This window comes from Bufo bufo, chromosome 5, assembly GCF_905171765.1.
Source record: "Bufo bufo chromosome 5, aBufBuf1.1, whole genome shotgun sequence".
Classification (NCBI taxonomy): domain Eukaryota; kingdom Metazoa; phylum Chordata; class Amphibia; order Anura; family Bufonidae; genus Bufo; species Bufo bufo.
In genome coordinates, this window is record NC_053393.1 from 333,794,563 (window position 1) to 333,818,947 (window position 24,385).

The 24,385-nt window shown below is 46.1% G+C and overlaps 1 protein-coding gene across 5 annotated transcripts in view; it reads left to right on the forward strand.

Annotated features, from left to right (window-relative positions):
- The window catches only part of LOC121001078 (cadherin-10-like), a 461,949-nt gene that overhangs the window by 229,931 nt on the left and 207,633 nt on the right, over positions 1-24,385 (forward strand). For 4 of the 5 annotated variants that reach the window (XM_040431978.1, XM_040431980.1, XM_040431979.1 and 1 more), the window contains exons 3-4: positions 1,245-1,364; positions 11,264-11,431. In XM_040431978.1, the coding sequence (XP_040287912.1) occupies positions 1,245-1,364; positions 11,264-11,431 (288 nt within the window). The remainder of the gene's footprint in view (positions 1-1,244; positions 1,365-11,263; positions 11,432-24,385) is intronic. The other variant, XM_040431982.1, reaches the window with a different exon arrangement.

Here is a 24,385-nt window from a genome sequence, read left to right on the forward strand (position 1 = left end):
TCAAAAGTATCAGCTGGACACTGAAGAAGAAATGGAAAGGTTAAATAAAAAAGAAAGGGCACTCACTTTGAAGTAATCATATTTTTGGTGGTTAGATCAAAGGTCAGCATCACAGGAAAATATAGAGCAAAAGATATCATGTAGGAGTACAAGCTATTTTTTATCTCTTACATTTTAGGTCACTTTGTGTATCATTTTTCCATTTAGTCATACTGACTAACGCTGAGTAATATAATGTATTTTTAATGTATAATCTACATTGGCATTTAGTAAAGTAACTAGGAGAGTAGGCTACAAATTAATTTTTGTGTGAATTTTTGCCTTGTTATATTGTTGCCCTGCAAATTTCCTACTATAGAGCTTCCATATATAAGATAATAAAGCCATACATTAGCATTACATTAGTATATATGAGAAGTATGGCTTTGTAATATCACAAAAGTAATACAATAGGAGACATTTATCAAGACTGGTGCTTGCAATGCCAGTTTTGACATAGTTTGTGATGGTGTGAGTCAAAAATTATTCAGAGGTGAGTGCCTCTTAAAAATTTTGATACATCTCGGCAGGTCTTAAATATCAGCCATCAAGGTCTTGGGCATTACTTGTGCCAGAAACAAGTAATGGTAAATGTGTCAGGCCTTTCAGGACCTACACCCTCCCGCCCCATGTCCTGCCAACTTATAACAAACTCATGTTGCAGAGAAGGGGCAAAAAGTTGCAAATTTTGGTGCAAAACTGGGCTTGATACCTCAAATCAAACCAAGGGAACTTGATAAATCTCCACCATTATTTATGTAACAAATGTCTACTTGGTCATCCAGCACAAAACAATGAGTGATTATTACCTCTAGAACAAGAAGGTCATGTTAATGAAATAGTAGTTCCAGTATGTTTAGCCATTTCCACGCTGACAATGTTAATGTGCAGAACTGCATCGACAATCAGCAATAGACTTTACTTTGATGCAAAATATATTTCTTTAGGCATGGCATTATAGAGTCTTTTCATCTTATATATTTGATATAGTCCAGAGTACTGCAGTTAATGGTGTATACTTTGCTCAACATACAACAAAATAATAAATACAATGTAAAAATAAAATAAAAAGTTGTAAACCAATAGGGTATAAACCCTTCAAGAATTTAACATTAGGTGAATGATTATTTTTTTTTATACTTTTGTGTTTTGTATTTGTTAAAATGAATTGGGTCAAATAATTATTATTTTTTCTTTGCACACAGGTACCTTTGTAGTTCAAGTAACCGCTGCTGATGCAGATGACCCTTCTTATGGAAACAGTGCCAAAGTTATTTACAGCATTCTTCAAGGCCAACCATATTTTTCTGTGGAGCCAGAAACAGGTTGGTGTAGTTATCCATCATCTACTGTGTGTGTAATTTTGATGCCCAAACATTATCAGAGTGAAGCATTCTACCATGCTGTTTGAAAGAAGGCACAGGTGCACAGGTGCAAAAAGGCTTTGCACCAGGTTTCTGGTATGGAAAGGTCAACATTGTTTTTCAAAAAAGGCATTTTGCATAAAAAATATTTTTTTCTTACAAATCTATGCTGCTATTGCCAGATTTTGTTTAGGTGAGCAGTGCTTAGTGGAAGGTGCAGGAACACTGCAGCCAGAAAGCTGACATAAATTATAACTGAAATCTATGAAATCAAAGCCATTTTGGCACTTTTTTTTCAAAAGCACTGCATGTTGTAACTCTTAGCATTTTATCTGGCAATTTTCACATCCCCTTCTCTATAAAGGAAAATGACATAAAGAAAGTACTAGTATTCTAGTAAACATTTACTAAGCATGTTGCACAAGAATTATGGAATAAAATGCACCAAAAAGAATGGCGTTTTGATTTGCACCAAATATGTCAACTGTTTTCTCCAGAATTTTCACCATAAAGAAAACATCACACCAGAAATGAGTTATAAATGTCAAAGTGGGCAGGACTATTAAATTGGAGCATATTATGCCTCACTTATCATCCTCTTATAAGCAGAAATGGCTCAAATTGTTTCAGATAATTAAGCCAGCTTCTGTGGTGTTTGGTGTAAAAAGTCGCATTTATGCAATAAAGATGCAACCTTTTGTCAAAAAGTCGCATAAATGAATAGTGATGGACGAATATCGTCCGGGACAATTTGCGAACGCACGTTCGCGATCAAATGTTTGCAAACCACACATTCGCGGCGGGACCCATTTACTTTAATGGCAGGCGAACCTAATAAAACCTTCAGGTCATATTTTCAGCCAGCAAACACTTACTAGAAGTACACAAATAGTCCCACAACATGGACAGTGATATACCAGAGGGGGGTCATTGGCAAAAATTCCCACAAAAAATTGGTATTTTAATCAGGGGCCATTTTTATGCGTCTTAAAAGGAAACTCTCACAAATATGCCCTGCTGGAGCCTAGAAATTTTTCATTTACTATCGGTTTGAGGTATACAAATGTGCAGCACTCCACTTTTTTGTATCCTGCAGAGTCCATTAAAAAAAATGCATACGTTAACGTAATATTTTTTTCTACCATGGAACTATATGGTGAATGGACGCCACTGTACGGAATCAGTCTGAAGCATCTGTTAACGCATACATTTTTGGTATGCATTTAATGGATGGCAAAAATAGGATGTGAACCCAGCTCTAGTGTCAGAATAAGCACCAGTACACAGCGGAGCAGCGTGGCGGAGAGAAGAGAGGCCGCCATGTGCTGACAGAGCGCTATCTGGTCCTGGTGGTCAGGAATGAGGACTGTGCTTCCCAAGGATCATTTTCTACTGGGAAATACAGGGCACAGTATAATACACTAGAATCTATATAATATAAAGATATTAGCCCTACCCCCAAATAATAATACAATTAGGTGGTCATTTATTATATAGAAATACGTCTATGTTAGGCATATTTATGACAAAGATTGTGGCGCAAAGGTCCTTTTTCCTGCTCATCCCAGGTCTAAAAAAGGATGGCATGGGCAGGGAAAGGGATACAGTTATGGCCATCCAGTTATTGGATACCACTGCCATACATGGACCGGATAACACCTTTGTACAGTGACCGGATAACACCTTCATATCGTGGCTAGATAAAAGGGTATAAGAGGGCACAGCACAGGCAATGACTAAGGGCACTGCACAGGGTGTGGTAAGAGGGCACAATGCAGGGTAGAAGGGGGAAATAGTACGGGGTGAGAGGCACAGTGCAGGGTGGGGGGCACAGTCACATGAACCTGTGACATAGGTAGGTCCTTATGGTGAAAGCGGTTGATACGCCACCATAATAAGAGGCAGAGCAGTGAGACAGGGGTGTGATTATGTGGCTAGAGATAAAAAAATTAACTGTCGTCAAGTACAGGACCCAAAAATTACGCAATAGGCATTCATCTGACAGCAAAGAACTTTGGATTCTGCGGCTGGAGGTAGATTAGGTGGTCACAGGCTAAATATGTAACTGTCGGCCAGTATAGGCCCCAAAAATTAGGCAATAGGCATACACCTTACAGCAAAGAGCTTTGGATTCTGTGGCTGGAGGTACTTTAAGCGGTAACAGGATAAATATATTCAAATACACGTGGTCATCACAGGTGTTGAATTCCTCCGAGATCCATGCTTCATTCATTTTAAAAAATGTGAGGTAGTCCACACTGTCGTGAGCTAGGCGAGTGCGCTTATCGCTCACGATCCCCCCTGCTGCATTGAACGTCCCTTCGGACAGGGCACTCGACGAGGGGCAATCCAAGAGTTCCATGGCAAATTGTGCCAGCTATGGCCACAGGTCAAGCCTGCACACCCAGTAGTCAAGGGGTTCCTCTCTTCTCAGAGCATCCACATCGGCCGTTAACCCGATGTAGTCGGACACCTGTCGGTCTAGGCGTTCCCAGAGTCTGGATCGGATGAATAGCTATCGATGGACTAGCTTCAAGAATGATCTCATATCCGAAGTGACCAACACATCTTTAAACTGCCCTCTTTTTGCAGGCGCGGTAGGATTGGTACCCGCATCTGTTTCCCTGTGGGTGGAAATTTCTCTGCCAGTGCCAGCAACAGAAGAATGCACCATATCTCACAGCAAGGCCTGGAAATGCTGCATTTTGACAGCCCTCTGTGATGCTGGTAACATGTTCGCCATTTTGTGTTTGTACCGGGGGTTTAAGTACGTTGCCACCCAGTACAGGTCCTTGACCTTTATGCTTTTTATACGGGGGTCGATCTTCAAAACACTGGAGCATAAAGGCCCCCATTTTCACTAAATTAGAAGTGGTGGAGCGCTCTGACTCCTGCTCATCGCCCAAGAGAATGTCGTCCTCGGTATCCTCCCCCCAGCCACGGACAACAACAGCGATCCCCGAAAAGTTTAAAGCCTGCTCTTCTTGCTCCTCCTCCCCCTCCTCCTCTCCCAAGCTACCATCCTCCTCTGACTCCTCGTCAGACTCCTGCTGACTTGTCTCAAATGGAGTAGCCCCCCCTGGGAATTCATTCAGCATTGCGACTTCCTCATCTTTCAGCTCCTGCTCCTCACCGGCTTGATCAATGACACGACACAATGTACGCTCCAGAAAGAAGGCGTAAGGTACGATGTCACTGATGGCGCCCTGGCTGCGACTGACCAGTTTGGTGATCTCATCAAATGGCTGCAGAAGTCTGCATGCATCACGCATGAGCAGCCACTGGCACGGTGAAAAGCTCCCCAGAACCTGTCCTGCTGCAGAGTTCGTACAGGTAGTCGTTAATAGCACGTTGCTGCTGGAGCAGCCTATCAAGCATATACAAGATGGAGTTCCAGCACATCAGGCAGTCACAAATCAGACATCTGAAGGGCAAGTTGTGTCATACAAGGCGAGACATGGCAGTGTAAGATCTTCTAAAATGGCCAGAGATTTTCCTGTCCTGCCGCAAGATGTTCTGGACCACGAGGTATTTGGTAACAAATCGCTGCACGACTAAGTTCACAACATGTGCCATGCACGGCACGTGTGTCATTTTGCCCGGTTTCAGCATGCTGAGCAGATTGGAACCGTTGTCGCACACCACTTTACCAACTGTCAAATTGAGCGGGGTTAGCCACTGATTGGCCTGTGAACGCAGAGCTGAAAGCAGTGCAGGACCGGTGTGGCTCTTGGCTTCCAGGCACAACAGCCGCAGCACAGCATGGAAATGTCTCACCTGGCACGACGAATAGGTTCTGGGGAGCTTGAGGGGGGGTGCAGAGGAAGATGTGCTAGCAGTGGAAAAGGAGGAGTCAGCTGAGGAGGATACGGAGGATGGAGTAGTAGGAGGAGAAGAAGAGGCAGGTCTGCATGCAATCTATGGCAGTATCAAAAATCCACACAAGTGCAAGGGGTTACATGCTTGACGGCCGGCGGAAGGTTCACCCAGTGGGCAGTAAAAGTTATGTACCTTTTCTGCCCGTGTTTGCTAGACCACGTGTCTGTGGTCAGATGTATCTTGGCACCGACACTGTGTGCCAGAAATATATTAACTTGCCGCTGAACGTGGTCATATAGTTCAGGGATGCCCTTCTGGGAGAAATATCTCCTTCCGGGGAGCTTTTATTGCAGTGTGCCAATTGCCACAAATTTTCTAAAGGCCTCCAAGTCCACAAATTTATATGGCAGTAGTTGGCGGGCTAGCAGTTCCGACAAGCCAGCGGTCAGCTGTTGGGCAAGAGGATCTCCAGCGTCATCATTTTTTTACGCTCGAACATTTGGGTCACAGAAGCCTGCCTTGTGCCAGATGAATGCGACCACGGCACGGTGGAAGGTGGAGTGGAGGACAAATGGGAGGAGAGAGGAGAAGAGGCAGGACATGGAGCGCTGGGAGTGTGGCTTTTTGGGTACTGACTGCGTTTCTCTCACTGGGCTCTGTGATGGGAGGCCAGGTGACTTCTTAAGGCGGTTGTCCCTAAGTGAGTGTTGGGCTTACCGCGACTTGTGCGTTGACAGCACGGGCTACAGGTGGCAACACTATTATCAGCAGCTGACACGTTAAAAAAAGCCCACACTGCGAGTTGTGCCTGCTTCTCCTCCTTCTCCTCCCTATCTGCTGCTCCGTCTCTTCCTCTGAACTCCCCTCCTCTTCCTCTCTTGTGGGCACCCTTTTGACGTCCATCGACACGTCATCATCGTCACCTTCACCACCACTAACATTAGAGATCTCGGAGTAGGCAGCAACAGCTGGGACCACCCTCCTTGGGCTGATTTGGGTACTGTTGTCAGACTGCTGTGTGGCGGCTGTTGCTTTCCCTTCTCTTCCTCATCCGATGCCAAGAATGGCTGAGCATCAGTAAGGTCTGGGAATTGATGGGAAAATATTTCCTCTGACTCGAGTGGAGGGGCTATGGTGGTAGTGATGGTGTCTTTTGGGGTGCACACAGCAGAGAGTGAGCAGGGTGCAGATACTGAGGATGAGAAGGGTGCAGAAGTGGAAGGCTGAGTGAGCCACTCAACCAACTCTGGTGCGCCCTTTGAAGTTATCGCACACGCGTTCTCCAACTTCCCACTCAGGCTTTGGCCTGGTGCATCTTCCCCGACCCCTACCATCCCTGCGGAACTGTCTGATTCTTCCTCTGCAAGTCATTTTTTAAATGACCCGTCTGTAGAGAAGAGCAGTATTTGTGGAAGAAGGTATATAGCACCCCTCAATTAGTATTTAGCAGAAACAGGTGTATCGCAGCCCTTAATCAGTATTTGGTGGAAGAAGGTATGTAGCAATAGCACCCCTCAATCAGTATTTGGCGGAAACAGGTATATAGCACCCCTCAATCAGTATTTGGCGGAAACAGGTATATGGCACCCCTCAATCAGTATTTCGTGGAAGCAGGTATATTGCAGCCCTCAAGCAGTTTTTTTTGGGGCAACAGGTATATCACACCCGTTGCTATTAGTTTATCCAATAGCGTTTGTCCCTCTATCTAGCTGCGATATCACAGCAGAACTGCACACAACTGTTGCACAATACAAATACACTATAATATACTTTCTATGTTAGAAAGTATATTATAAGTATATTACACCCCTCTGTGTATCACACCTATCGATAGTACAACGTTACCTTTCCTTAAAAGGACTTTTGTGGCCCTATTAGTTAGTGTTTTGTGTCTCTAAGTGTCCCTGCTCTAAAATGCAACCTCTCCCTACACTGGCAAAACACATATTATAAAATGGCTTCCAGATCGGGTTCTGTTATAGGGTTGGGGGTGTGTCCATGTGCTGAAACGTCTCAATTGGCTGTCCTGTCACACCTGATGGATGTGTCATGGGTCAAAGTTTAGCGCTATACAAAAAAATATGGCACGTGCGAATATCGCCATATGTTCGCATGTTCAGCTAACAAGCAAAGTTCGCCGTGAAACGATCGCCGGGCGAACCGCAAGGCCATCTCTATTTATGAAAAGTGAAACCAACTTGTGGTGGGAACAAGTGATAGGTAAGTATTAAAACAGGATGCACTTATTTTTTCTAATATGAAATAAACAACAGGGTTTTGTCAGTAATCTCAAACAAAAACAAAACAATAACTAAAACGTCCCAAGTGTGAAACAAAAGTCGCAAATTTTCTGGTGGAAATGTCGCAAATAAGCTTCAAAGGTTGCAATTATGTTTTTAAAAGTCTCAAGTGTGCTCTGGCAGGGAGGTGGCTGAAATGGCACATTTTGGTTTAAAAAAGTCACATTTGAGTGCTGTTTTGGTGTCAAAATGTTGCAAATCAAGAGAAATAGGCGGATAATAAAGTTGACATTTTAAAAAGTCACATTTTATAAGTGGTGTGTGCCTTTTGATATATGAGGTGAAAGAAAATCACCAGTTTTGATTTGTAACTTTAGTATTTTTTTTGGCTCAAATTATGCTATTATTGATAAATGTCCCCCACTATTTGCAAATAAAATATAGAAAAAAACAGCACAACAAAAATGCAGATGCCCTTCGAAATACATTCATTTATTCTAGTGGACCATTACCAGACTCTCTGATTTTACTGAAATGAGTATTTAGATTAGTTCTCTCACATCATTTAATATTCATGAGAATATTTACATTAAAGGGTTTCTGTCATGAGAAATAACGTTATGTAGCTGACTGACATTAGCGATGTGCTAATGTCAGCAGTACATAACAGTATGCTTTATAACTCTCTGCCTGCCGCCGTTCTCCTAAAATAAAGACTTTTAAAATATGCTAATGAGCCTCCAGGTGCTATTAGGGTGTTGCTTCAGCACCTAGAGGCTCGGTCTACGCACCCTTTGGCACGCCCAGGTCCAGTTGATTGACTTTCTAGTTCTCCTCAGTGTCCCATAAATCCCATGCCTGCGTCGTCCTGTTTAGTATTAGGCGCAGGCACAGTGAGTAAAGGACGCGCTCCTGCTGCCGGCTTCCTCACTGCGCCTGCGCCGAAGGAAGGTGCAGGATTTACGGGACAATGAGGATAACTTGAAAGTCAATCAACTGGACCTGGGTGTGCCAAGGGGTGAGTAGGTCGAGCCGCTAGGTGCTGAAGCAACGCACCTAGCGGCTCATTAGCATATTTTAAAAGTCTTTATTTTAGGAGAACGGCGGCAGGCAGGGAGTTATAAAGCATACTGTTATGTACTGCTGACATTAGCACATCGCTAATGTCAGTCAGCTACATAATGTTATTTCTCATGACAGAAACCCTTTAATATTAACAGTTTCTATTAAATATTTTGTTACAATGTATAATTGGGATTGTAATTGATATTCAACAATATCTATAAATTTCCACTACATTCCAAACAGATACCATATATTGCCCCTTGCTACAGTGAAAAGCACATGCTTAACATAAAGTACAGATGTAGCAGGGTTAACACACATGCTTTATGAAACATGTTATCTAAACGAAATGCAACTAAATGCGTTAAGCAATTGCTTTTCAATGGCTTTTGTTTCAAGATAACGCGATGAGTTAAGAAATTTGAGTTAAGAGTGTGCTACCCCTGTTACATCTGTACAAAGCTCTTTGTGAGCTTTGCGAAAATCACCTATACTTATGCAATGTTAAAACTGTATTTATTCCAGAGAAAAACACATTTTTTAGTTGTGTCTTTATACAATAGCAGCTGGAAATGTTAAAATCCTTTTTGCATGGCTACTATCCTTGACTGAGAAAATGAGCAGCATGCCCCTACCACAGAGGTATGAAGGAATAAAAAAATCTTAGAACCGAAAAGATTTAAAATTACATTGAACAGAAATGTGGCCAAATTGAATTCCATGTGATGTGATTTCACTGCAATGATGTTAAAGCAAATAACTCAAGGATTTTCACAGTTCAGCAATGAGGTTATAACTTATGAAGCCTTTGGTATGCCTTTTTGGGGGCACATATTACTAGATAGTTTTATTTTTTTAGTTTGGTATTGATGTGAGATAGATAGATAGATAGATAGATAGATAGATAGACCAAACGTTAATTGGGGAACACATAATGCTAGGATTAAATGTGCTCATATTATTCAAATTGTTTTATTCTGTTTGAATTATTTTTGAAGGTCAGAAAAATTACCTTTCTGTGTTTCCAGAAAAGTAACTTTTATTCCCAGTAAAAATAAAAACTGGTACATTGTGAAAACCAGATTAATGTCAATGAGGATAAAGTAAAAAAAAAAGCATTGTTGACAGGCCATAGAAAATCATTGAAGATCAAATATCTACCGTGAATACTGTAAAAAACATAAACTGATTATATATATTTGAGTGATTATTTGCAACAGCCTTCATAATTGACGGAATTTACATAGTTACTATAGATCTTGTGGAACTCATTTTAAGGTAAGGTAGGATTCATCTCTATATAGATAAAAAAAATAATAATAATAATAATATATTTAAAAGTAAATCATAGTTAGGTATTAGGCAATGTATATATTAATTAATAAAATATTGTTTTCTTAAATTTAATGGGATCTTATGGGATTTACAAATCCGTGCATGCAGGCTCAATGTGAAAAATGATAATGACACATAGCACAGTTAACTGATTTATTTATTCATTTACTTATCTATATAAGTTTCTATTTACATTTTTTTATTTTGAGTCAATATCTGCGTTTAGCGAAACAATTCTTACAATTCAATTTATTTGAGGGACTGTCCGTCTTTAGTCCATTTCCTGTTGTGCCGACAGATTAGCATGGTCGCATATCTTGCACGACCTTATATGCATATTTGTTGATGCAGATTCTTAAGGCCACTTTTAAATGGACCGAATTAAACAGATCATCACTAACAAGCATTCATAGTAATGCCTGTTAGTAATGATCTGACGCTGTAAATGCACTGCTGATTATCGCGTTTTGCTCGTTCATCGAGTAATTGGATAGTTTGTGCAGACACACGATCTGCTGCCAGGGAACAACGAGTCTGTATGGTGGAGAGCGATGGCATTAGAGATCATTTCTCCCCATACTCTGGAGGAGCTGGAGGAGATTGGTGCATGTAAATTCATCAGTCTCCTCTGTTAGCGATCAGCAGATTGTTTGGAAGGAATGTTTCCCACCCGGCAATCTGCTTGAGCAACGTCCCGTGAAGAGGGACCTTTAGGCTTATCAACCGCAAATGCACCAATACCTACAGTAACAGCACATGTGCAATGTTATGTAGGTTGCATAAGACGTGCTCTCATTTTAATCTATAGGTAGAAGGAGCATCTGGAGTTGTGGGGATGCTTCCAAACAAGTGAAAATGTAGTCAGATAAACAAATCAGCTCATACAAATCAATATGCTCATCTCTATTCGGACTTTGTCTGAAATTGCTGCCCATTGCATCTATGAACATTAACCAGTATTCTGTCTGAGATGTAATCTGAACCTGTTCAGGCTGATAACATATAAAAAAAAAATTATCCAGAAATTTATTTTACCCTACATCTAGGCTAGGGAAAAGTTTAGTTGTCTATAATGACACATATACTATCAGAATATAATAAGCAAATCAAAGAGAATGGAACCAAATATATATAGTTTTTATTATCCATTGTGACATTATACTTTTTTGGCAAGAGCTTTTCATACTCACCAAGGATGGAAGCTCAAATTACTTTGTTTAATGATTGTCTTCTCATTTTACGGGAACAACTTTTTACATTTGTATGTTGAAATTTGGTTGTCCATCTGTCAAATGTCAATTCTCATCATATAAAGTATTGCATTTAAAACATAAATTCTTATAACTCAGTTGGAATATGTATAGAATTTTCATTGTGTCAATTATTTTTACTTCCATAAAGGTATTATTCGAACTGCTTTGCCAAACATGAATCGAGAAATCAAAGAACATTACCAAGTTGTTATTCAGGCCAAAGATATGGGGGGCCAGATGGGAGGATTATCTGGAACTACCACTGTGAACATTAACCTGACAGATGTAAATGACAATCCACCAAGATTTACTCAGAGTAAGTGGATACAGTATGTAAATATTTTAAATCTATCACTTTTATTAATAATTTAAAAATATGCTTTTGTACTGCGTGTGTTTCATATAAATATATATCTATCTACTTATCTACAGTACATCACAATATGACTCTGCAACCTCACCTTATAAGACTTATTTTGTTTAAAGGGACACTTCAATTGAAAGGGGTATTTTTTAATTATTACATTTTAATTTAAGGAACAGAAAAATTAAAACAAATACATGATTAATCGATACTAGAGATGAGTGAATCAAAGCTGATGAAGTCAAATTCATTCAGAGATTCTGTAAAAATCTGATTCTGAATGAATGCGAATAGCCTCTTGCATCGTGGTAACGAATCACAATTTTTCCTAACATGGCGCTACAATGGCAGCTACATATGTGAGGACATGGGGCAAGGAACTGTGTGAAGGCGGAACAGCTGCTAGAGTACAGTCAGCAGCTACTGCCCAGCCAATATCTGGAGGAGACATCCGTCACTTCCTCCGCTAGGCGGGCAAGTAGTAATGAGGAGAGTGGCACGGCCATTAAGCAGAACATAAGTGATGTGCAGACACTAATCAATGATGATGAAGCCAATCGCACTTGGGAGCCAGGTGCAAAAGAGTCTCAATCATCATCAGGAGAGTCAGCAAGATGATAGCATGGCTGGGAGTCAGCAGGGTGGCAGCAGTGGGAGGTGGGGAGCCAAACGTGCCCAGGGTAGACCACCTGCTTCGCAGCAGCCTACTTGCCCGGGAAGTAGTGGTGCAGGGGGTTCACGGAGGCAGCGGTGGTAGCAATCAGTCAGTGCGGACTGTAGGGGGGAGGAAATCACCTACTCGGCGGTTTGGCATTTTTTTTTCAAAGCACCAGAGAAGGTGAACATGGCCATATGTTGCATCTGTGGGCAGAAGGTGAAGCGTGGCCAGGGTGCCAATGTTCTGACGGATCAGAGGAAGAGCAAAATAATCATTGATGTCAACACAAACTTACTGCTGACACCCTCTCCACTCTGTTGGGGGCTCTACTTGTATAAGCGTTTAATACCTATAGACATCTATGTGGAATCAGCTGACAAGGGTGTAAAAGGAGTGTGCTTCTTCTTTACACTAACATCGACCTGTAATGCTGAGTTAATACTTGAGTTATTTGGTCGGTTTTGGCCCCCTGACTGCCCAAATAAGTGAAGTGTGCACTGTGATTCTAATAACGACGCCTGTCATCTGCATGTCATACTGACTGATATTATTATTTCACTACCCCAGCACACTCCCTATGCGTGTTACGGCAAGGCACAGTGTTCTACACCCATATGAAGGCTCTATGAAGCCCAGAAATAGCCATTTTTTATGTGATTCATTGCAAATTAATTTTCTGGAAATTTGCTCATCTCTAATCGATACCATCATTAGCCCTTGTCCCTCTTTTTTATCCATTCCCTCCCCAGTCAACCCAACCATACACTCTCCATGCGATACATCTCTAATCCATCCATAAAAAAATAATAGCGGATCAATAGAAAAAAACTACCACTTCCAACCCCTCCATACCCTGGACCATTTTTCCCCAAAATTTCTTTGGTTATATAAAACATTCTCGTATCTCTTAACCTTATTAACCAGATATAACTACTCATTAAGCTTTGGAGTATTTTGTAAGATCCAAACTCAAGTAACAGTCTAGCCAAAAAAATTATTCTAACGAAAAGGGTCTTTTTATACTTATGGCAGTTAACTTTGGAAAGATCACTCAATATCCAACACTCAGGAGTGAACGGGATTGTTGCCCTCATTTAATGGGTTATAAAATTATGAATTGAGCCCCAATACACTTTTAGATCTTGACTAGGGATGAGCGAACCCGAACTGTATAGTCCGGGTTCGGGTTCGGTGTTCGTCGCTTTCTTGGCGCTTTTTGAAAGGCTGCAAAGCAGCCAATCAACAAGCGTCATACTACTTGCCCCAAGAGGCCATCACAGCCATGCCTACTATTGGCATGACTGTGATTGGCCAGTGCAGCATGTGACCCAGCCTCTATTTAAGCTAGAGTCACGTAGCGCCGCACGTCACTCTGCTCTGATCAGTGTAGGGAGAAGTTGCAGCTGCTGTTAGGGCGAGATTAGGCAGTGATTAACTCAGCAAAAACACTTAATTCAGTGATCGATCTACAGCTGTGGATCATTGAACTGCTGCTATTTAATTGCTCACTGTTTTTAGGCTGCCCAGAGCGTTTTTATGTCACTTTTTTCTTGGGTGATCGGCGGCCATTTTGTGTCTTGTGGTGCGCCAGCACAAGCTGCCACCAAGTCCATTTAACCATCAATAGTGTGGTTATTTTTTGCTATATCCTACATCAGGGGCTTGGCTGTGCTTGCTATTTTATTGAGGGGTGAAATATACAATTGCCAAAATAGCAGTACCCTAAATCTGGTGTTTCAGCTGTGGCTAGCCAATTGTAATACTGTCTGCTGTCTGGCAAAGGATATATTTTTGTTCTGGGTTGAAATACAATTCCCAAGTTAGCAATTCCCTAAATCAGTGGTTTCTGCTGTATCAGGCCAAGTTTAAATCGATCCATAAAAGGGTATATTAGATTTAAGGTGCGGATAGTGTTATCCTCAATAACTTCACACGCTACCGTGCATTTCCAAGTTTAATTCTGTCCGTAAACGTATACCTGTCACCCAGCGCCTAAATAGTAGGCCTAAAATTTATATTCAGCTAAATCTGTGGTTATTGCTGTGGCTGGTCAATTCATTTAGTGTCCGCCAAAGCACAGTTTTTGTTCTGGGTTGAAATACAATTCCCAACTTAGCAATTCCCTAAATAAGTGGTTTCTGCTGTATCAGGCCAACTTTAAATCTATCCATAAAAGGGTATATTAGATTGAAGGTGCGGATAGGGTCATCCTCAATAACTTCACACGCTACCGTGCATTTCCAAGTCTAATTCTGTCCGTAAACATATACCTGTCATCCAGCGCCTAAATAATAGGCCTAAAATTTATATTCAGCTAAATCTGTGGTTATTGCTGAGGCTGGTCAATTCATTTAGTGTCCGCCAAAGCACAGTTTTTGTTCTGGGATAAAATACAATTCCCAACTTAGCAATTCCCTAAATCAGTGGTTTCTGCTGTATCAGGCCTACTTTAAATCTATCCATAAAAGGGTATATTAGGTTGAAGGTGCGGATAGGGTCATTCTCAATAACTTCACACGCTACTGTGCATTTCCAAGTCTAATTCTGTCCGTAAATGTATACCTGTGATCCAGGGCCTAAATACTAGGCCTACAATTTATATTCAGCTAAATCTGTCGTTACTGCTGTGCCTGTATTAGTGTAATACGGTACCTAAATAGATAGCCAGATAGTGTTAGGTGTCTGTAAAAAAAGGCCTGAATTTGAATTCAATACATTGGGCCAAATAATTTTTTTCTTATTGTGGTGAACAGTAAAAATGAGGAAAACATCTAGTAAGGGACGCGGACGCGGACATGGTCGTAATGGTGTTAGTGGACCCTCTGGTGCTGGGAGAGGACGTGGCCGTTCTGCCACAGCCACATGTCGTAGTGAACCAACTACCTAAGGTCCCAGTAGAAATTACAGCGATATTTGGTGGGACCCAATGCCGTTCTAAGGATGGTAAGGCCTGAGCAGGTACAGGCATTAGTCAATTGGGTGGCCGACAGTGGATCCAGCACGTTCACATTATCTCCCACCCAGTCTTCTGCAGAAAGCGCACAGATGGCGGCTGAAAACCAAGCCCATCAGTCTGTCACATTAGCCCCATGCATATCAGGGAAACTGTCTGAGCCTCAAGTTATGCAGCAGTCTCTTATGCTGTTTGAAGACTCTGCTGCCAGGGTTTCCCACGGGCATCCACCTAGCTCTTCCCCAGCGGTGGAAGACATACAATGCACTGACGCACAACCACTTATGTTTCCTGATGATGAGGACATGGGAATACCACCTCAGCACGTCTCTGATGATGACGAAACACAGGTGCCAACTGCTGCGTCTTTCTGCAGTGTGCAGACTGAACAGGAGGTCAGGGAGAAAGACTAAGTAGAAGACGATGCAGGGGATGATGAGGTCCTAGACCCCACATGGAATGAAGGTCGTGCCACTGACTTTCACAGTTCGGAGGAAGAGGCAGTGGTGAGACCGAGCCAACAGCGTAGCAAAAGAGGGAGCAGTGGGCAAAAGCAGAACACCCGCTGCCAAGAGACTCCGCCTGCTATTGACCACCGCCATCTGGGACCGAGCACCCCAAAGGCAGCTTCAAGGAGTTCCCTGGCATGGCACTTCTTCAAACAATGTGCTGACGACAAGACCCGAGTGGTTTGCACGCTGTGCTATCAGAGCCTGAAGCGAGACATTAACGTTTTGAACCTTAGCACAACCTGCATGACCAGGCACCTGCATGCAAAGCATAAACTGCAGTGGAGTAAAAACCTTAAAAACAAGGAACTCACTCAGGCTCCCCCTGCTAACTCTTCTGCTGCTGCCGCCGCCTCGGCCTCTTCCTCCGCCTCTGGAGGAACGTTGGCACCTGCCGCCCAGCAAACAGAGGATGTACCACCAACACCACCACCTCCGTCACCAAGCATCTCAACCATGTCACACGGCAGCGTTCAGCTCTCCATCTCACAAACATTTGAGAGAAAGCGTAAATTCCCACCTAGCCACCCTCGATCCCTGGCCCTGAATGCCAGCATTTCTAAACTACTGGCCTATGAAATGCTGTCATTCAGGCTGGTGGACACAGACAGCTTCAAACAGCTCATGTCGCTTGTTGTCCCACAGTATGTTGTTCGCAGCCGGCACTACTGCTCCAAGAGAGCCGTGCCTTCCCTGCACAACCAAGTATCCGATAAAATCAAGTGTGCACTGCGCAACGCCATCTGTGGCAAGGTCCACCTAACCACAGATACGTGGACCAGTAAGCACGGCCAGGGACGCTATATCTCCCTAACTGTCACGGCTGAGGATGGGGGAAATCCTCAGCCGTGTGCAGCCCGGTGATGTTTCGGCTGCTTGGCCATGTAGACAGGATTAGGGAGCAGGTCACCTCCTAAGGCATCCCTAACCTGACCCTAGCTCCTAGCTACATGGGCCAACCTTGATGGTAGGAGGGCCCATGCTCCGGAACCTAAAAGTCCCTGCTGGCCCTCAAGATGACCCTCACCTAGGAGCTGAGTAAGACAAACCCACTCCTCCTAGACACGGAGGAGCAGGAGTCTCAACGGCCAAGCTGCAGGAAAAGGGGAGACATAAACAGCACTATGGATATGGCAGGTGAACCAGAGTTCCACCTACCTGCCACAGCCTTGCTGACTGGATCCCTGTGTTAGCAGGGTGCAGATCATAAACGCATCCCTACACAGGGACCCAGATCCATAGCTGCACAAAGGGAGACATATAAAACATCACACAGACATCACACATAACTGGAAATAACTTAAGCACAATATGGTTATGACATAAAGGTTTATGACCACAGGGGTGGCTCTTACTGGCAGGTAATAAATACATGAGGCTGCTCTCAGCTAAGCATGGCTGAAGCAACCTGAAGGCCTGCAAAAGCAGTGAGGCTTTATAGGCCAAGAAGCCACACCCCACAGTCGGACACACCCAGTGATCACACACACTAGGAAGGGGATTAACCCTTCCAACACCAGGGAAGGGAAAACACCACTTAAAGGGAACGTGCACACAATAACATAAAACACAGTGCACACATCCACACATCACACACAAAACCGCATGCGCAGCGTAGCGAGCTGCATGGCACAGCTCAGCCTGCTACGCTGCCACATACATACTGTTGCCAGCGGCAACCACAGGTGAGGCCAATACCACAGCCCTCACCTGTGATTGAACACCAATGAAAACCGCTGACAACCGCATGCGGTTCAGGAGTCACGGTCATAGCCATGGCCGTGACACTCCCACCCCTCAAAGCCCCCCCACCAAAAAAAGACACGTGAGGGACTCAGACAAGGGGATAGGAGAAGGGTACGTCCACTCTCAGTGCCGGTTCTAAAAAGGGGTCGCTGTCAGCTGCATCCTCTCCCGGCTCACACTAGCCAGTCCGACGAGGACTGCAGCCCGCACCAGCAACAAAGAGAAAAGAACCACTGAGAGATGGACGAGGGGACTCTCCACTCACGTCCCCACTCCAGTCGCTGCCAGCAGACACTCCTAACCAGCAAGCAGCCGGACCACCTACGGAGTGCTGCCAGCAAACGACCAGAGATGGGAACATGGAGAGGGACGAGGGATCCCCAACACGGACACGGAAGGAAAGGTGGCGGGGAATACGCCACCAACCGTGCCGTTAACGGAGAACCCCCAGGAACGCTCTCCCTCCGGAGAACGCGCATGCAGGCCACATGGATATGGCACTGCATGCTGCACCCTCTTTCGAAGGTATGCATACCGCATACCAGACACACACCACGTGTAGTAAAATCAGGGGGACGCCACACGAGGCAACGGTGAAGGGATGGCGGGGAAACGCCACTCACCGCGCCGTCAGAGGCGAAACCCCCAGAACGCTCTCCCTCCGAAGAGCGCGCATGTACCCCTTCGCAGACGGCGGTACATGCTTCACCCTCTTTCGAGGGATGCATACTCCCACCCCTCAAAGCCCCTCCCAACAACAAAAGGGGAAAGTTGGTGAGGCATAAGAAACAATGGGAGGGGGGGAGGGGAAAGACAAACAAAAAGGGGACACCAACACGGACAACGGTGAGCTGGGAATGGCGGGGAATGCCACTCACCGCGCCGTAAATGGTGAGCCCCATAACGCTCTCCCTCCGGAGAACGCGCATGCACCCCATCCGCAGATAGCGGTGCATGCTTTACCCTCTTTCGAGGGAACGCCACGTAAGAGCGACTGTGGTCATACTGTCACGGCTGAGGATGGGGGAAATCCTCAGCCGTGTGCAGCCCGGTGATGTTTCGGCTGCTTGGCCATGTAGACAGGATTAGGGAGCAGGTCACCTCCTAAGGCATCCCTAACCTGACCCTAGCTCCTAGCTACATGGGCCAACCTTGATGGTAGGAGGGCCCATGCTCCGGAACCTAAAAGTCCCTGCTGGCCCTCAAGATGACCCTCACCTAGGAGCTGAGTAAGACAAACCCACTCCTCCTAGACACGGAGGAGCAGGAGTCTCAACGGCCAAGCTGCAGGAAAAGGGGAGACATAAACAGCACTATGGATATGGCAGGTGAACCAGAGTTCCACCTACCTGCCACAGCCTTGCTGACTGGATCCCTGTGTTAGCAGGGTGCAGATCATAAACGCATCCCTACACAGGGACCCAGATCCATAGCTGCACAAAGGGAGACATATAAAACATCACACAGACATCACACATAACTGGAAATAACTTAAGCACAATATGGTTATGACATAAAGGTTTATGACCACAGGGGTGGCTCTTACTGGCAGGTAATAAATACATGAGGCTGCTCTCAGCTAAGCATGGCTGAAGCAACCTGAAGGCCTGCAAAAGCAGTGAGGCTTTATAGGCCAAGAAGCCACACCCCACAGTCGGACACACCCAGTGATCACACACACTAGGAAGGGGATTAACCCTTCCAACACCAGGGAAGGGAAAACACCACTTAAAGGGAACGTGCACACAATAACATTCTCTTAGAAGTGACTCAGAGGAAGGTTTTTTGCAACAGCAGAGGCCAGGTACAAATGTGGCCAGACAGGGCCCACTACTGGAGGACGAGGAGGACGAGGATGAGGAGGAGGTGGAGGAGGATGAGGATGAAGCATGTTCACAGCGGGGTGGCACCCAAAGCAGCTCGGGCCCATCACTGGTGCGTGGCTGGGGGGAAACGCAGGACGATGACGATACGCCTCCCACAGAGGACAGCTTGTCCTTACCTCTTGGCAACCTGGCACACATGAGCGACTACATGCTGCAGTGCCTGCGCAACGACAGCAGAGTTTCCCACATTTTAACGTGTGCGGACTACTGGGTTGCCACCCTGCTGGATCCCAGGTACAAAGACAATGTGCCCACCTTACTTCCTGCACTGGAGCGTGATAGGAAGATGCGCGAGTACAAGCGCACGTTGGTAGACGCTCTACTGAGAGCATTCCCAAATGTCACAGGGGAACAAGTGGAAGCCCAAGGCGAAGGCAGAGGAGGAGCAAGAGGTCGCCAATGCAGCTGAGTCACGGCCAGCTCCTCTGAGGGCAGGGTTAGCATGGCAGAGATGTGGAAAAGTTTTGTCACCACGCCACAGCTAACTGCACCACCACCTGATACGGAACGTGTTAGCAGGAGGCAACATTTCACTAACATGGTGGAACAGCACCTGTGCACACCCCTCCACGTACTGACTGATGGTTCGGCCCCATTCAACTTCTGGGTCTCCAAATTGTCCACGTGGCCAGAGCTAGCCTTTTATGCCTTGGAGGTGCTGGCCTTCCCGGCGGCCAGCGTTTTTTGTCTGAACGTGTATTCAGCACTGCAGGGGGCGTCATTACAGACAAACGCAGCCGCCTGTCTACAGCCAATGTGGACAAGCTGACGTTCATTAAAATGAACCAGGCATGGATCCCACAGGACCTGTCCATCCCTTGTGCAGATTAGACATTAACTACCTCCCCTTAACCATATATTATTGTACTCCAGGGCACTTCCTCATTCAATCGTATTTTTATTTTCATTTTACCATTATATTGCGGGGCAACCAAACGTTGAATGAACCTCTCCTCTGTCTGGGTGCCGGGGCCTAAAAATATCTGACAGTGGCCTGTTCCAGTGTTGGGTGATGTGAAGCATGATTCTCTGCTATGACATGAAGCCTGAATCTCTGCTATGGGACCTCTCTCCTCTTCAGACCCCGGCACCCAGACAGAGGAGAGATGTCCCATAACAGAGATTCAGGCTTCATGTCAGCAGAGAATCAGTCTTCATGCTATAGCAGAGAATCAGGCTTCACGTCAGCCAAAACTGGAACAGTCCATTGTCATATATTTAGGCTCCGGCACCCAGACAGAGGAGAGAGGTCCCATAACAGAGATTCAGGCTTCATGTCAGCAGAAAATCAGTCTTCATGTCATAGCAGAGAATCAGGCTTCACGTCAGCCAAAACTGGAACAGTCCATTGTCATATATTTAGGCTCCGGCACCCAGACAGAGGAGAGAGGTCCCATAACAGAGATTCAGGCTTCATGTCAGCAGAGAATCAGTCTTCATGTCATAGCAGAGAATCAGGCTTCACGTCAGCCAAAACTGGAACAGTCCATTGTCAGATATTTAGGCCCCGGCACCCAGACAGAGGAGAGAGGTCCCATAACAGAAATACAGGCTTCATGTCAGCAGAGAATCAGTCTCCATGTCATAGCAGAGAATCAGGCTTCACGTCAGCCAAAACTGGAACAGTCCATTGTCATATATTTAGGCTCCGGCACCCAGACAGAGGAGAGAGGTCCCGTAACAGAGAATCTGGCCTTATGTCAGCGCAGAATCTGTATTCATGTCATAGCAGAGAATCAGGCTTCACGTCACCCACAACTGGAACAGGCCACTGTCACACATTTAGGCCCCGGCACCCAGACAGAGGAGAGCGGTCCCGTAACAGAGAATCTGGCCTTATGTCAGCGCAGAATCTGTCTTCATGTCATAGCAGAGAATCAGGCTTCACGTCACCCACCACTGGAACAGGCCACTGTCACACATTTAGGCCCAGGCACCCAGACAGAGGAGAGCGGTCCCGTAACAGAGAATCTGGCCTTATGTCAGCGCAGAATCTGTATTCATGTCATAGCAGAGAATCAGGCTTCACGTCACCCACCACTGGAACAGGCCACTGTCACACATTTAGGCCCCGGCACCCAGACAGAGGAGAGCGGTCCCGTAACAGAGAATCTGGCCTTATGTCAGCGCAGAATCTGTCTTCATGTCATAGCAGAGAGTCAGGCTTCACGTCACCCACCACTGGAACAGGCCACTGTCACACATTTAGGCCCAGGCACCCAGGCAGAGGAGAGAGGTCCCGTAACAGAGAATCTGGCCTTATGTCAGCACAGAATCTGTCTTCATGTCATAGCAGAGAATCAGGCTTCACGTCACCCACCACTGGAACAGGCCACTGTCACACATTTAGGCCCCGGCACCCAGACAGAGGGGAGTGGTCCCGTAACAGAGAATCTGGCCTTATGTCAGCGCAGAATCTGTCTTCATGTCATAGCAGAGAATCAGGCTTCACGTCACCCACCACTGGAACAGGCCACTGTCACACATTTAGGCCCCGGCACCCAGACAGAGGAGAGCGGTCCCGTAACAGAGAATCTGGCCTTATGTCAGCGCAGAATCTGTCTTCATGTCATAGCAGAGAATCAGGCTTCACGTCACCCACCACTGGAACAGGCCACTGTCACACATTTAGGCCCCGGCACCCAGACAGAGGAGAGCGGTCCCGTAACAGAGAATCTGGCCTTATGTCAGCGCAGAATCTGTCTTCATGTCATAGCAGAGAATCAGGCTTCACGTCACCCACCACTGGAACAGGCCACTGTCACACATTTAGGCCCCGGCACCCAGACAGAGGAGAGCGGTCCCGTAACAGAGAATCTGGCCTTATGTCAGCGCAGAATCTGTCTTCATGTCATAGCAGAGAATCAGGCTTCACGTCACCCACCACTGGAACAGGCCACTGTCACACATTTAGGCCCCGGCACCCAGACAGAGGAGAGGTTCATTCAACTTTGGGTTGCCCCGCAATATAATGGTAAAATGAAATTAAAAATAGTATTGAATGAGGAAGTGCCCTGGAGTAGAATAATATATTGTTAAGGGGAGGTAGTTAATGTCTAATCTGCACAAGGGATGGACAGGTCCTGTGGGATCCATGCCTGGTTCATTTTTATGAACGTCAGCTTGTCCACATTGGCTGTAGACAGGCGGCTGCGTTTGTCTGTAATGACGCCCCTTGCCGTGCTGAATACACGTTCAGACAAAACGCTGGCCGCCGGGCAGGCCAGCACCTCCAAGGCATAAAAGGCTAGCTCTGGCCACGTGGACAATTTGGAGACCCAGAAGTTGAATGGGGCCGAACCATCAGTCAGTACGTGGAGGGGTGTGCACAGGTACTGTTCCACCATGTTAGTGAAATGTTGCCTCCTGCTAACACGTTCCGTATCAGGTGGTGGTGCAGTTAGCTGTGGCGTGGTGACAAAACTTTTCCACATCTCTGCCATGCTAACCCTGCCCTCAGAGGAGCTGGCCGTGACACAGCTGCGTTGGCGACCTCTTGCTCCTTCTCTGCCTTCTCCTTGGGCTTCCACTGGTTCCCCTGTGACATTTGGGAATGCTCTCAGTAGCGCGTCTACCAACGTGCGCTAGTACTCGCGCATCTTCCTATCACGCTCCAGTGTAGGAAGTAAGGTGGGCACATTGTCTTTGTACCGGGGATCCAGCAGGGTGGCAACCCAGTATTCCGCACACGTTAAAATGTGGGCAACTCTGCTGTCGTTGCGCAGGCACTGCAGCATGTAGTCGCTCATGTGTGCCAGGCTGCCCAGAGGTAAGGACAAGCTGTCCTCTGTGGGAGGCGTATCGTCATCGTCCTGTGTTTCCCCCCAGCCACGCACCAGTGATGGGCCCGAGCTGCTTTGGGTGCCACCCCGCTGTGAACATGCTTCATCCTCATCCTCCTCCACCTCCTCCTCATCCTCGTCCTCCTCGTCCTCCTCGTCCTCCAGTAGTGGGCCCTGTCTGGCCACATTTGTACCTGGCCTCTGCTGTTGCAAAAAACCTCCCTCTGAGTCACTTCGAAGAGACTGGCCTGAAAGTGCTAAAAATGACCCCTTTTCCTCCTCTTCCTCCTGGGCCACCTCCTCTTCCATCATCGCCCTAAGTGTTTTCTCAAGGAGACATAGAAGTGGTATTGTAATGCTGATAACGGCGTCATCGCCAATGGCCATGTTTGTGGAGTACTCGAAACAGCGCAACAGGGCACACAGGTCTCGCATGGAGGCCCAGTCATTGGTGGTGAAGTGGGTCTGATCCACAGTGCGACTGACCCGTGCGTGCTGCAGCTGAAACTCCACTATGGCCTGCTGCTGCTCGCACAGTCTGTCCAGCATATGCAAGGTGGAGTTCCACCTGGTGGGCACGTCGCATATGAGGCGGTGAGCGGGAAGGCCGAAGTTACGCTGTAGCGCAGACAGGCGAGCAGCGGCAGGGTGTGAACGCCGGAAGCGCGAACAGACGGCCCGCACTTTATGCAGCAGCTCTGACATGTCGGAGTAGTTGCGAATGAACTTCTGCACCACCAAATTCAGCACATGCGCCAGGCAAGGGATGTGCGTCAAACCGGCTAGTCCCAGAGCTGCAACGAGATTTCGCCCATTATCGCACACCACCAGGCCAGGCTTGAGGCTCACCGGCAGCAACCACTCGTCGGTCTGTTGTTCTATACCCCGCCACAACTCCTGTGCGGTGTGGGGCCTGTCCCCCAAACATATGAGTTTCAGAATGGCCTGCTGACGTTTACCCCGTGCTGTGCTGAAGTTGGTGGTGAAGGTGTGTGGCTGACTGGATGAGCAGGTGGAAGAAGAGGAGGAGGAAGCTGAGTAGGAGGAGGAGGAGACAGGAGGCAAAGAATGTTGCCCTGCGATCCTTGGCGGCGGAAGGACGTGCGCCAAACAGGCCCAGCCGCCACTACATTTACCCAGTGTGCAGTTAGGGAGATATAGCGTCCCTGGCCGTGCTTACTGGTCCACGTATCTGTGGTTAGGTGGACCTTGCCACAGATGGAGTTGCGCAGTGCACACTTGATTTTATCGGACACTTGTTTGTGCAGGGAAGGCACGGCTCTCTTGGAGAAGTAGTGGCGGCTGGGAACAGCATACTGTGGGACAGCAAGTGACATGAGCTGTTTGAAGCTGTGTGTGTCCACCAGCCTAA